Source organism: Neopelma chrysocephalum, unplaced genomic scaffold (assembly GCF_003984885.1).
Source record: "Neopelma chrysocephalum unplaced genomic scaffold, ASM398488v2 Primary Assembly neopelma1_116, whole genome shotgun sequence".
In the NCBI taxonomy this organism is placed as follows: Eukaryota; Metazoa; Chordata; class Aves; order Passeriformes; family Pipridae; genus Neopelma; species Neopelma chrysocephalum.
Window position 1 is genome coordinate 224,740 of NW_020897778.1, and position 13,488 is coordinate 238,227.

The 13,488-nt window shown below is 39.2% G+C and overlaps 1 protein-coding gene across 5 annotated transcripts in view; it reads left to right on the forward strand.

The window, feature by feature from the left end:
• CABIN1 (calcineurin binding protein 1) overlaps window positions 1–13,488 on the forward strand; it is a 111,021-nt gene that overhangs the window by 46,857 nt on the left and 50,676 nt on the right. For all 5 annotated transcript variants that reach the window (XM_027696837.1, XM_027696836.1, XM_027696839.1 and 2 more), the window contains exon 29: window positions 2,013–2,126. In XM_027696837.1, the coding sequence (XP_027552638.1) occupies window positions 2,013–2,126 (114 nt within the window). The remainder of the gene's footprint in view (window positions 1–2,012; window positions 2,127–13,488) is intronic.

Below are 13,488 nucleotides of genomic sequence, written 5' to 3' on the forward strand. Positions count from 1 at the left end.
ATTTTTATGTGATAGTTTTAATGTAAGATTCGGATTGCCACACATTAGGCAATTTTTGCCTCATTTTCACACTTGGAATTAACTTACATTTCTGATGACTGTGATTGGCATAAAGGAAGGCACTTATGTGCCTGGATTTTGGATGTCATGATAGGCTTATTTTTGCTAGATTCTGATTTTATTCAAAACAGGATGACTTTTTTGGAAGAACAGATTTTTGTAGGTTCTTTTGTGTCGCATTTTCTTCTGTATGTATATCCCAGTATTTTGCAGGATTAGGTTAATAGGATTACAGAAATACATATTAGGAAAGAAGTTCTGCAGAGAAAAGTTAGTATACAGTTAAGTTTATATAGTTTGCTTTCTTCAATCTTAATTAAATTTGACACTCAGCAATAATAATTAAATTTACTGATTTCCCCGACTAACCAGGAAGTACCTTGTGATCTTTATGAGTGAACATGTATTTGTTCCATACCAAAAGAAAGCTGTCCAGATCCCCTGGACTGTCCTACAGTGTAATCATGAAGGCCCTGTGTAAGTACCTATGTCAGCTCTCTGAATGAAGGATTTTTAACATCTGTAAATATCTGGTTAGTATTTCCAGCGTTCAGCTCTCTTGCACATGAATCTGTAATCAGCATTTTGCTAGAGGGGATGCTCCAATTCTGGTAAGACATTGGAGATTTCTGCATGATTACTGTCATTAGGACAAAAGCACTGATGATTGAGCAGAGCTTTTACTGTTTCACCAGAGTCTCATAAAGAAAATAATCTGGAATACGGGATGAGAACTTTGCTACTGCCACCCCCACCCCCCCAAAAAAAAAAAGATATTACAGCTGGAATATGATTCTTGGATGGACATGACTTAATCAAATTTATGACTCATAGAAGCATATTTCCAGCCCACAGAACACAAGCCAGAGTTCAACATTCTCATTTGCCTCTATGAACCAAACATCTTCCCCTTTCTTTTATCTTCTCTGTTGTGAAGTTGTCTGTAAAAAAGCCAGCCAAATGCTACTTTCTAACACTGAAATAAAAAAATTAAGGAAAGCAAAACTTCCATTGGTGAAGCCTCACAATTAATAATTGTCCCATCTGTTGGTAACATTCTGCCTTGAGCCAACAGCTGTCCCTAATTCTGAACTGCACAAGAGAGGCTCATGCATTGAACTCTTAGAAGGGTAGTGCTTTTATGAATTTTTGGTTGTCATTTATCATTTAGTCTCCTATCAGTACTTTCTTGTTAACTCATTGTGCATTATTAACCAAATTTGATGATGATCATGGAATTTTTCAGAGAGGTTAAGTGAAATTACATGGAGAGCAATGGCTGAGTAGAGGTAAGAGGCCTAAATTCACCATCCCACTAAAAGAAGGCTGCAGTTTAAGCCTAAAGGTTGCCTCTCTTGTGAGGCCTAAGTGCTGGCAGGAATTCCCTGCTAGTTAGCCTGAGGGAAGACCTGAGGGACAGCTGCCAGAGTATATGGGGAAAAACAAGAGACTGAGGAATAGGGAGGGCCAGGGGGCAGTGAGAGGCCTGGTGTACAGGGCAAGGCTGCAGGATACCCAGGACAGTGAGTTCCACTGTTTACTGAGAAACTTTATAGTTTTATATATAAATTATTTCATATTGAGCATTAAAATTCAGCTTTTAACAAAAAAATTAGGGTGTTTTAAATATACCTACAGTTTCTGCAGGTAATAGGAGATAGAGGGTGGATATCAGTAAAGCAAAGACAGCTTAAAAAAAATACAAGAATGTAAAACTGCATGATCTGAGGCTGGATTCAGCAGCCGTAGGAGCCTGGCCAGGCCTCTCTCTCCTGAGAGATGTCTTGTCCAGATCACACGCCTTTCAAAATACTGTCAGGACAGCAGCTACATGGAAAATGAGAAATGACACTGCAGGTTAATAAATAAAACCAAGTGAGTGCTTTGTACTTTTACCTGTGGTGGCATTTCCATCCCCTGCCTGCAACTCAGCAGCCCTTCTCTGTCCACAGAACCTGCAGTGGGCCCGGGACGTGCTCCTGGGCAGTGGGATCCCCTGGCAGCAGCTGAAGCACATGCCTGCACAGGGCCTCTTCTGCGAGAGGAACAAGACCAATTTCTTCAACGTAAGTTTATACAGCTGATAAACACACCCCTCCATTCTCAGCCCTCACTTTAACACCTGTTTCTCATTTGAAAGGTTTGTGAAGGGACTGTAATGTGAAATTCCACACAGGCACGTTAAACAAGCCATGAGCGGCTAAAGGAAAGGAGAATTGTGTTACAGACGTATTTACTGGGTAAATGTGCCTGTCTTGAAGGGGACATTAAAGGATTATTTCTCATGAGCTTGAAAACATGGGGAGAGAAGCACCAACATTTTTCAGTTATGCAACATTTACCATATACTTGATGGTTGAGCCCTCTATAAAAATTCTCATTTTGTTCATCTTGATTATCCTCTTATGTGTCGTTTCTCAACTAGACTTGCACTTCTCTTGACAAAAAAACGTTGCTAGTTGTGCCAAGCAATCTCCTGCAATTGAAAGAGCTTTCTTGTATTCCCCTTTGTTGAGCATGGCTCAACAGAAAGAGTCTTTCCAAGTCTCACAGTGAGGTAGCAGCACTGTCACAGAGACTGTCCCCATGTCTGTGATATCTTCCACAGGGGTGTCTGTGCCTCTCACTGACATAGGACACACAACACTTCTGAGACTTACATAAGCATTTATCTATCAGATTCCCTGCTGTGATTGCCACTTACACACTGCTGTTGTCTTTGGTATCTTTGGCTTTTTGTGGTATGTTGTAGGTTTTTGTGCCATCTGTTCTTTTGAGATAGGATTCTGTAGCAATTCTGGCTCACAGTGCATGGTGAGAGCCTGGAGATGGTCTCTGTCATTCTGGACTATGTTATAGTCCATATCTGCTATATGGTTGCCTGTGATTGCAGTGACAGAATTTTATGTCTCTGCTTTCCCATCTGATGCTTCTGTTTTAATATTGTAATTGTGAAATTTATTTCCATTTTATATCTGTTAACATCTATCTTCATTTTTGCTGTATGTTTTGTTAATTAGCACCTCTGTGCAAACCTCTGTTAAGTATGAAGTAAGTGCTCTTCTCTGATTATAATCCCTCAGATGGGTTAAACAACTAAGGAATGGCTCAAAATTGTATCATGGATTGATCTGCAGATGGGGTTTTCTGTATCATTACATCTTACTGGAGAGAACTTTTGATTAACAAATACTGTCAGCCAGCAAATAAGTACCATCCAATCACTCCCCTCTCACAACCCCATAGTGGGATGGGGAGAAAATCAGAAAAAAAGGTAAAGCTGAGATAAGAACAGTTAAATAATTGCAATAAAGTATTAAAATAGTTATAATTAGTAATGTAAGGAGAAATTATGCACAATACAGTTTACTCACCACCTGCTGACCAATGCATAACCAGTTCCCAAGAAGCAATTGGCCTCTCATGACCAGCTCCCTCCAGTTTACACACTGGGAATGATGTTCTGTGGTATGGAATAGCCCTTTGGCCAGTTTGGATCAGCTGTCCTGGCCACGCTCCCTTCCAGCTTCTTGTGCACTTCCTCACTGGCAGAGCCTGGGAACTGATTTCTAGTAAGCACTGCTTAGCAACAACTACAACATCAGTGTCTTATCAACATTATTCTCACACTGATTCCAAAACATAGTGCTGTACCAGCTTCTAGGAAGAGAATTAACTCTGTCCCAGCTGCAAGCAAGGCACAGCCTGATAGGGTTGTGACCTGATTGATGCCTACATGGCTTTGTTCTGGTTATTTCCCTGCATTATCTGCCAGCTTTCCCTGCAAGAATCCTGCAGTGTGATTAGCTCTTCAAACTAGTGAATGCTTTGGCTCAGATTCACATAACACAAGTATTCTTGTAGAAATTAATGGAATTACTCAACATGCTTCAAGCCAAGTGTGAACTTTGCATGATCAAGGTTGACTTGTTCATCACTGCAGGGTTAAGTGTCAAGAGTATCCTATGTTTTAATGTATGAGGAAGATGAGCAGTAGGGAACTGAGAAGTGTGTATAAGGGAGTGTTTCTACTTGAAAAATGTGAATTACCACATTAAGAGAGATCAGTGGTTGACCTAAATCACGTCTAGTTTTTGAATGCTAATGTTAGCTAATTTAACTTAGATTCCACTGTATCCCTAGGTGGAATTTTCCAGCATTATTTCAAAAAATAATTATTCCGTGCTCTGTGCATTGATATTTTTATACTCTGAAGGATGAAAAGTGTAGCTACTAGAAGGATACTCTCAAGGATGTAGTATAGCTGCTAGACAGCTGTATAATAATTCTGTTTTGTAAATCAACAAAAACTTGATTCCCATAATTAATTTCTTTAATAAGAAATGAAATACACTTTGAAATAGAAGACAACTTTCAACAAAAGATATCTACAGAAAACCACTGGACTTAATTCTTTTGTATCATGATATATGATATATAATATATACATGCTGGCCCAGTGCAATATATTGGCAACAGTGTTAGAAAAGAGAGAAGGTGTTTGACAATTATGTTCTTGGTTTTAACTTGGGTCTGCCAACAGATGAAGACAATGTTAGTCTGGAGTCCTCCATGTAGACCACTGCCTCCAGGCTTTAGGAATTTCTGGGGGCTGAACTCCAGTGTGTCTCAGCTGTGGGAATGGTGTGGCACACACACAGTGCCTCACACAGCAAAAAAGTTTGTTGAGGCTTCTGTGAATCAGTGCTAACATCTTATTCCTGCGTGCAAGTAGATTGGTCCTCCTGTTAACAGGTACAGTGTACATCATGAGTTTAGCATGATAAAATATTTTTTTGGTCTCATTTTCTACCCAGTTATATTTTAAAAATCCTCTTCAAGTAACACTATGTGGAGCCTGTGGCAGTAATCCAGTACAGACGACACAGACAGAGCACAGTGAGGAAATCCAGATCTGAGAGAGAAAGGGCTGCAAGTGCCCATGACAAAAAGCTGGTAGTGTCAGCTGACATTCCAGAATTGGACAAACTGAAATCTGTGAACAACTTGGAAAAAACCCTCTGAGTGCTGCATTGACCTTGTCTGGGTTAGACCTCAACTATTCTGTTCTCATGCGAAGCTCCAGCCCGGCGGTGGGTAAGTGACTGTTCTGCACCATCTGGGTCAGTGCTCAGAACACACATTGGTGTGTCATCCCTTGTACAGATGGTGTTGCAGCCCACTGTCCCAGCTACTGTCTTCACATAGAGAGATGGGTGATAAAACACAAATTTTAGCACTCTACAAAAGTAGTCACATCTAATCTTAGAAATTAAATGGCCAACCTTAAGATTTTCTAAGCATATTAATGTCCCCCAGGGTTATTTTCAACAGAAATCCTTTGCCTAGAGTGTTTATTTGCTTCCATGAAATGCATTTGGTATTATTTTTTGAGAACTCTTCAGCCTTCATGATACAAAAGAATTAAGTCCAGTGGTTTTCTGTAGATATTTTACTGTTGGAATACCTTTTTATTCTGGAGCAAGTAGCACTGGTGTTTTTAATCTCTTGTACAGAAGATTCAGGGTTGTTGAAATTACAGCTGACTCAGTTTTACAAGTACAAACAACATAGTGTGAAAGAGAAAGCTAGCAGCTCCTCCCAGGCATACTCCTAGCAGAATTATTTATGAAATGTTTATGACAGCACTGTATGAAAAGAAATAAACCTGGGTAAAGCTGTCTGTTGTTAAACTTTACTGCAGAACTGCTGGTCTGGATCTGTGTGTCATGGCCTCTTGTATAATTTGTTAGCTGTCGCTCAGCTGTGACTGAAGTAAGCAAAAAAGGCATGTTCACTTAGCCTGATTTCTTCTCATTTGACTTATTAGAATAATGTCAGGGTGCTCAGAATTTCCCTTTTTCAATTCTAAGAAAAAATATCCTTACTGCATTATTGTACCTATTTGTTTCCCAAGCAGAAAAGAAAGGCCCCAATTTTCTAGGAGAGAAGGTTTTGCATGCTGTGATGGCAATCATTATATGAATGGATACTGCTGTTAGACTTACAGGAGTTTTAGCTAAAAGTTCCTAGAAATTACTCCTAAGCCTGTTTTGTTTGGCCAGTTACACATTTCTCTATAAACTTGCATGTACAGGTGCACTCCTGTGCATGCTTTTCTCCTCTTCTTTGTCTTAGTGTGAGTGTAAATATATACAGAGACTTTTTTTTTTAAAGATGGAGCCAGGATGGTTTCTATGGTAACTAAATTAGAAATTAATTCACAAGGAGAAAAAAATCCTCAAACATTGCTTTATATAGTAGGGCACTTCTTTAATGTATTCCGATTTCATGGTTGAGCTCCATGTACCAGCAAGTTCTCCATATGGTTTAATATACACTATTTGTATTTTCCTGGCACATCTTCTGTGGTAATAATAATCTGTTGTAATAAAGATCTTGATGTCCATCTTTGGTAACTGTTCCCCACATACAAAAGCTGTGCATGCACACTATATGCTACAATGCAATTGATGTGCATGAAGTCTTGCTGCAAAGTGTTACAGATAATTGTTCTATTTTTAATTCCAAGAGCAATGCAATATGTTTATTCTTGCTGTAGCCCTGAAGATCTTCATTCTGTGGTCTGAGCAGGGTCAAACTAAGGTGGGAGCACCCATTGGAAGCCAGAAGCTGTGAGACAGAAGTGATTTCACTTTGTTTTGCCTTTGTTCATACCAGGTGTGACTGGGCACTGGCAGGGGACCTCTGCTGAGCAGAATGGCAAGTTCTGGACACTGAGTAGTTGAAGGTCCTAGAGGTGGTTCTGATTACACAGCATGGTGATAACCACAGTGGCAGCTTTCTCTGTTACTCTTCCTGTACAGCAGGTTCTTTCCTTAGTTGTGTTTTGGGTTAAGAGTCTGTCTGTCTGTCTTACCAGAGGAAAGTTGATTCTGAAAAGGGACAGCAAGGTGCAAGGCTGACTGTTTGGGGATTCTGTGCAACCAGAGGTGAATACAGGTGAATTTGAGATGTAGGATATTATGAAGTCCCTACTATAGGGGACAAAAAGGCAACATGCCTCAGCTCTCCTGGAAGCTGGGCAGTTATATCAAGGAAGTTTCATTATATGCCTTGATTAGTTTTATACCGTCCCTTAGACAGACATTACTGGTCACTGTCAGAAATATGGCATTGAGTGAATAAATGGGATTTTCTTTTGATCTGATAGAGCTGCCTTTTGTTTCTCTCCCATCTCCTGACATGTAACCTCAGCACTAATGGTTCCCAGGACTTGAATTAAAATGAAAGATTTGTTACAGAATTTAATGTCTCTGTTAGAGGTAACTGGCTATACATCATCCAAGGGAAGAGGAAAATCCATAAGGAGTGGTCTGAACCTATTCTAGACATTCGTTCTACCCAGGTTGGGGTCACTATTAACGTTGACCTGAAGAACCTCCAAATACCACACAGGGCCAAGGGGCAGCTCTTCGAGGTTGCTTGAGGCAACCTGACCGAAACCTCAGGTTCAGCATTTCCTGCCATGTACTTGAAAAACTTGAAGCTGGAGGCAAGAGCAGATTAAAATCACTTTCCTAGAACTCTTACGCTCTGCCTTCCTTCCTGTCCTTGGCTGGTGACAGATCTGAGTTACTCTCCCTCCTGCTCATAGTTGGTGTGTATCTTTTCAGTTGGCAAATGTACTTCCAACTCCTAGACATCTGCTATGTGGAACATGAGCCTTCCAACCAAACTACTGCCATTTAAATCAGACTGGGGGGAAAGAACTTGAAGAAACGTATTGTGCATCCATGTGAGTTGAGATGGTGCCCCTCAGCGTGGTGAGAGTTGGAGTTTATTCATGTATGGGGGCTCTAAGGGAATTAATGGCTATATTTTAGTTTGATCATGATTTGTTGCAACTTTTTGAAAAAAAAGTCAGTCTTTTTAGTGCTTAAACCCTAATGAATGTTTAAATGTTAAAAATGAGTATGAGGGGTTGCCAACTCAAGTTGAAAAAAAAAAAGAAATCACAAGTGACATCCCAGAAATCACAAGGATTTAGTTATTCAGTTTTGCCCTTCTTGCTTCTGAGTGTTTTGGATGCCATTTTTATGCAACCACAAGAGAACAGAAACCATAAAGGAATAATTAAAAAACAAACAAACAAACAAACAAAAAAAAAAAACAAAAAACCAAACCTTTGATTCTAGCAATTAGATAATGCTTGAAAGAAGTTATTAGTACCATTTAATAGGTGATATGCAAAAACAGTGTCTAAAAAAGGTGACCTCCACCATTAACACTGACCTTCTGTGTAGTTGCACGAAACAAAATAGTAACAATACCATAATGAGAACACATATGAATAGCCTAATATTTTTATGCTTTTTTTCTTTTTTTTTTATGCTTTAGCAGGTAGATAGGGGCATCTGGGCAGAGGATGGTTAAATCCCTATCTAATTTAAAAGATAGAATTGTCTTTAATCTCCTCAGGAGATGGCCGTGTTGTAGCCATGAAATATCAGTGTTTTCCCTGGGCAGGAACAGGCCCAGCAAGAGCGAGTGCTCTGCTTTGTGAAAGGGCCTTCAGTAAATGCAGATTCTCACTGCTGGCTTTCCACTGACTGTGAGGTGTTCAGATGTTAAGTAAAAGACATCTCTCTGCTATACTTTTTCTTCTTGTGCTAGGAAGAGCAAGGTGCTCTGTGAAATGATTTGACAGTTTAGGAACTCGGCCTGTCAGCAGTGCTGGTGTGCGGTCAGGAGGCACCAGGCTGCAGGGAGCCTTTGCTGCAGAGGTGCTGGGGGAGCCAAGGCTTTGTGGGTCATCCAGTACCTCTCCTTAAGCAGAGATAACACAGACCTTGCTGTTCTGCCTCGGAGAGATGCTGGAGCTGACACACTGCCTGCCTGGCTGGCTTCCTCGGGAATTTTAACAAGCATTTCATCGCTTTTCCTACGTTCCTGAATAATGACATTATAAAACTATTGTTCTTCATCTGTGTGAGGAAACCATTTCTGGTGTGGTGAAGACGTATTTGTGTGGAAAACTGCTGAGGAATAAATGAAAAACCCTCCAGGAGTCCCTTCTGAGCCAAATGATTGTATAATCCCATGCTTAATTTGTAAATACAGTCAGCTGTATAAATGGCAGATATTTTATGGTTACAGTACAAGCTAAAGTTTGGATGACTGAAGAATGAAAACAAATCAGTGTTTTCCTATCCTCTTTTTCTTGTTTTTCTTCCTTTTTAGCCTCTTAATTTTCTCAATTTCCCTTCACTGTATGTTCTGTAGAGCAACAGAGGTCAGAGGTGTAATGCTTCCAGCACTCATCACTGAATGCTCCTTGGGCCACAGGATAGAGAAACTCCTACTGAAAAAATCATTGTCTTATCTACCTGCAGATTCAGAAAGGCATATTTGCATTGATTAAATATAAATCATATATACTAGGTTATTTTGGCATCAAATCTAGAAACATTTTTTTAATGAACACTTAAATTTTGTATAAGTTGGCTCATTAAAATGCTTAATGAGGTGATAGCCTGGCCCTTCTCTCTAACCATGACTGGAAGTCAATTTTATAAAAGTGATTGTATGAAAGAGAATTAGTGGCTCTGACTCTACTGAATTTACTGAGATTTTTGTGTTTGAAACAGGCACAGTTTCTACCTGAAAAAAGATGGCTTTTCAAAAATCCACATATTTTAGTCAAGTAAGCGTATTAATTTCTATTGTTTTTCTTGTCTAGCTTGGCAAATGGCTTCCACTGGGGAAAAGGGAAGCAGGAAAGGGTGATACTAATTGCCCCTATAGTCAGAGTTAAAATTAAATTATTTCTTTTCTAACTTTACCCTTGGTAGTTGTTCTTTTGCCAGTAGCAAGCCATTTTTCATCTTTGCCCCTTTCTTTTACTTGTAAGGTTAATGTAATTCCACTCATACGTCTCCTGTCCAGATTTTCTAACATTTTAGTTGAAAGAATGCTTTTAGTAGGTACAGATGGGTTTGTTCTGTGATTCTCTCTCACTTGCTCTCATGTGCTCACTCTCTTATGCAAACTTAATACCAACTCTGAAACCAGAGGCAAGCAAGGAGTTAACTGTGCAACTGAAACCTTCACAGTGATTGGCTTGAGACCAGAAACCCAGTGAGCAATGAAGTCTTAAAGCTGCCTATAAAAAGCTAGATAACTTTTTCAACCTCTGCCCAACATGTTATTTACAGTTCTTCACTCCATCCTCTTGGAAAAACAGAACTCATCAGTGAAAAATGTCCGTCGTTCACAGAGTTTTCTGCCTCAATATATACAGGCTGTTCTTTCTGGCTAACTTTGCAGGCTTCCAAGACCCAGCCAGTAAAGATGCCAATAAATCTAAATCCCTGGAGATACAAGCATGGGTTTTGAGCTGTCGTTTGTGCCAGTGGATATTAAACAGCTATTTTTTTCCATTCTGTTTCCCTAGGAAAAGTTTCTCCTTTTGTTGGGTGGATGAATTTCTAGGCAAAGGTAGGCTAGGGAACAAATAACCCTGAAATAAGTGAAGCTGTGGCTTTGTAGAAGAGAGAATGTCATGGAGGTTGTAGTGTGTTACTGAACATAAAGCAGTTGGTTTTAAAGCTGGATCTTAAAAGTTTAACAGCAACTGTTCTACCCACTCTAAACAGTATTTGAAAGGTGCAGGGTTGCTGGAATACTGTGTGATGAGTGTCCTTTTACAAATGTGTAATGGATAAATCCATAATTTGATTTTTCCATCTGCCAGCTGTGTATCAGATACGGATGGGAGAGCTACCTTTATACACTTAATGGGGTTAGTTTTAAACTTAGGTTGAGTTCTTTCCTCTTAAAAAAATCTAAATAGGATTTTAAAAAAGCTGAATAGATTTTTAAATGCAGTAGGTGAGCAGAGTTTTAAAGATGGTGATTCATGCAAGGTCTTAAAAATACACAGGTTTACATTGTATGTCTGTTATCCAGTTATCAGACTAGTTTTTGCAGCTTCTTACTATGAGTTTTTTCTCCCAGTTTTATCATGGAAAGAACAGTTACATCAGTGTAGGCTGCTGCATAAACAAAACAAAGCAAACAAAACCAGAAAAGAGTAAATTTGGAATCCGAGAAGAAAATATAAGACATAAAATTGAATCTGTTTAATTAGCTGTCATTAGCATTCCTCTCCCCTAGAAATTCCTATAGTCTCTGACTGAAAGCTTGGACATAGAACTTGTTTTAATATCCATGTGTGGAGTTCAGACAAGAGTGTGGAACAGGCAAGTAATGTGTGTGCGTCTGAAGTCGTACCTTGTTGTCCTTAAATACCACCTTTGGTTATCTAAAACTGATGGCACTGCTCTGAGGAACATCCATGTAATGGATGTAGAACCAAGATCAAGACATATTCAGAGCAGTTTTCTCCAATGCTTATTTCGTAGGTGGAGCTATGTGTGAGATAACTGAGATGAAATGTGCTTTTTCTTCATGAGCTGTTTCCACCAGTTGTATGTTAAGAGGATTCTGTGATGTTAATCAAGGCAGTTTCCTTTTCTGTATATTCAATTTTGTACATATTTCCAGGACTGCTTTCAAGGTAGATATCAACCTGTATCTGATCTTGCTCAGTACAGCACTTTTCCATATTCCAGGTATGGCAGATTTTTTTTTCATTCCTTTGTCTTGTCTGTGTAAAAATAACCAATTTCACTCTGAAGGTGAAAAGCCCCAAATGGCAGTAAGGGAGCACAAAACCAGCTCCCATCAAACAAACAGCTCATCCTGCCTTTCTGGAACCCTATGACAATTTTGTTCTGCACTGTGATTGTTTTAATTTACCTGGCGTTATGGTAATTTACTATAACTTTCACCTTTATAGAAAGAAGAGAATTAATAGTGAAATTAACTTTTTTTTATTGAAGTGGCATATTTTGTGAGAAGTATTCCTGAAATTATAGTTCTCAGAAGAAGGATCTAAATATTCTTCATGGATATACACTGCCTTAGTGTAAAAATGAAACTAGAAGAATGTGGGATGAGAGCAGCCTGATGCAAGTCTGTGTGTACATCTGTGCGAGGGGAATAGCATTTATGGATAAATATTTTTAACTTAATGGCTACAGCAAGATGCAATTGGCCAAACTAAAAAGGTTAAGATGGAGAAGATAAGATGGCAGATGATGATAGGTAAGAGCATATTTGTTGTTGCGTAGGCTGGACAGTTTGCAGGCTGACTGCAGCATCACTGCACCGAGCTTAGATGAAGATATTGAAGCAGGAGTTCCCTGACTAATAGTACTGCATTTTTTGGCAAAATTCCTAAAGTTAGAGGAGTAAAAACGTTGAATATTGTATAGTGTATTATTGTTCCAGACTGTTTGGCTCCTGTGGAGGAGGTAGGATTTCCTGGCACAATATGAACACTTTTGGAGTTTGCGTGGTAGCTCCGATGTGAAACAGCGGGGGTTGACCACTTAGACAAGGTGACTTTCTCAGCCTCCTGAAAGGAATTAAAACAAAATAGGATTGAGTGGGTGAGTGAAAGTAATGAAGTCCTTAGTGGTCAGTATTTCAGCATGCTCCTCCAAACACTCAGATGTATTACTGTGATCCACCAAGGGAAGTCCCTGTAAGAGCTTTAGTGACACATGGCTTATTTCCGGGAGCCTTATGGCCTTTGTTCATTTCAGTTGCCTCCACTTCATCTCCACCAGTTGCTTACTCACCTCCTGTCAATAAAGTTTCACAAATTTGGCTTTTATGAAGTTGTTTAATTTTTCTGCAGGTTTGAGGAAGGAAAATCAGCAAAAACCCCAACAGACTTTTCACTTGAAGCACTTCCTAACAATTACTCAGAATGAATTGTGAATTTGGCTGGCTGTTCGGTTTACTGACACAGAATAAAAAATCAGAATTGAAAACCCCCACCAGATCCTTTTCTATTGAAATGTTTATCTCTTCAGCTGCTCCCTATGTGTATATTCGAAGTGTATTAGCACTTATACTATGATCTCCTGCTTAGCAGACTGGAACTAGTGGGAGTCATTAATACAATGGTGTTTTCTTAAGTATTCAGATGTTTAAGATAATTTAATGAGCTTGGTGTAACAACTAAAATGATTTCTGTTTACACATACCTGGTTTATTCCTCCTGACAGATTACACTAAGGGTTTAAGAGTATCTGTTGGGGTTTGTTGCTTGTTTTTTTCTTAATTAATGGTATAACTATCAATTACAGTATTTCAGAATCACTGAGCTCCGCTTATTTCAGTGATACTGACTCTGAAGTGACTAAAGTATTTACAGTGGGAAAAATCTGGACAAACCTGAAGATAGGCCAGGCTTTTATGTCTGTGTAGCTCATCCATGGAGAAATGTGTGTAGTCATCCCAAACTCTGGGACACTTTAATGCTGCCTTCTGTCATGGCTGATCTGCTTAATTTAGAGTACATATTTTATGTTTATAATCCATATGTGTCAC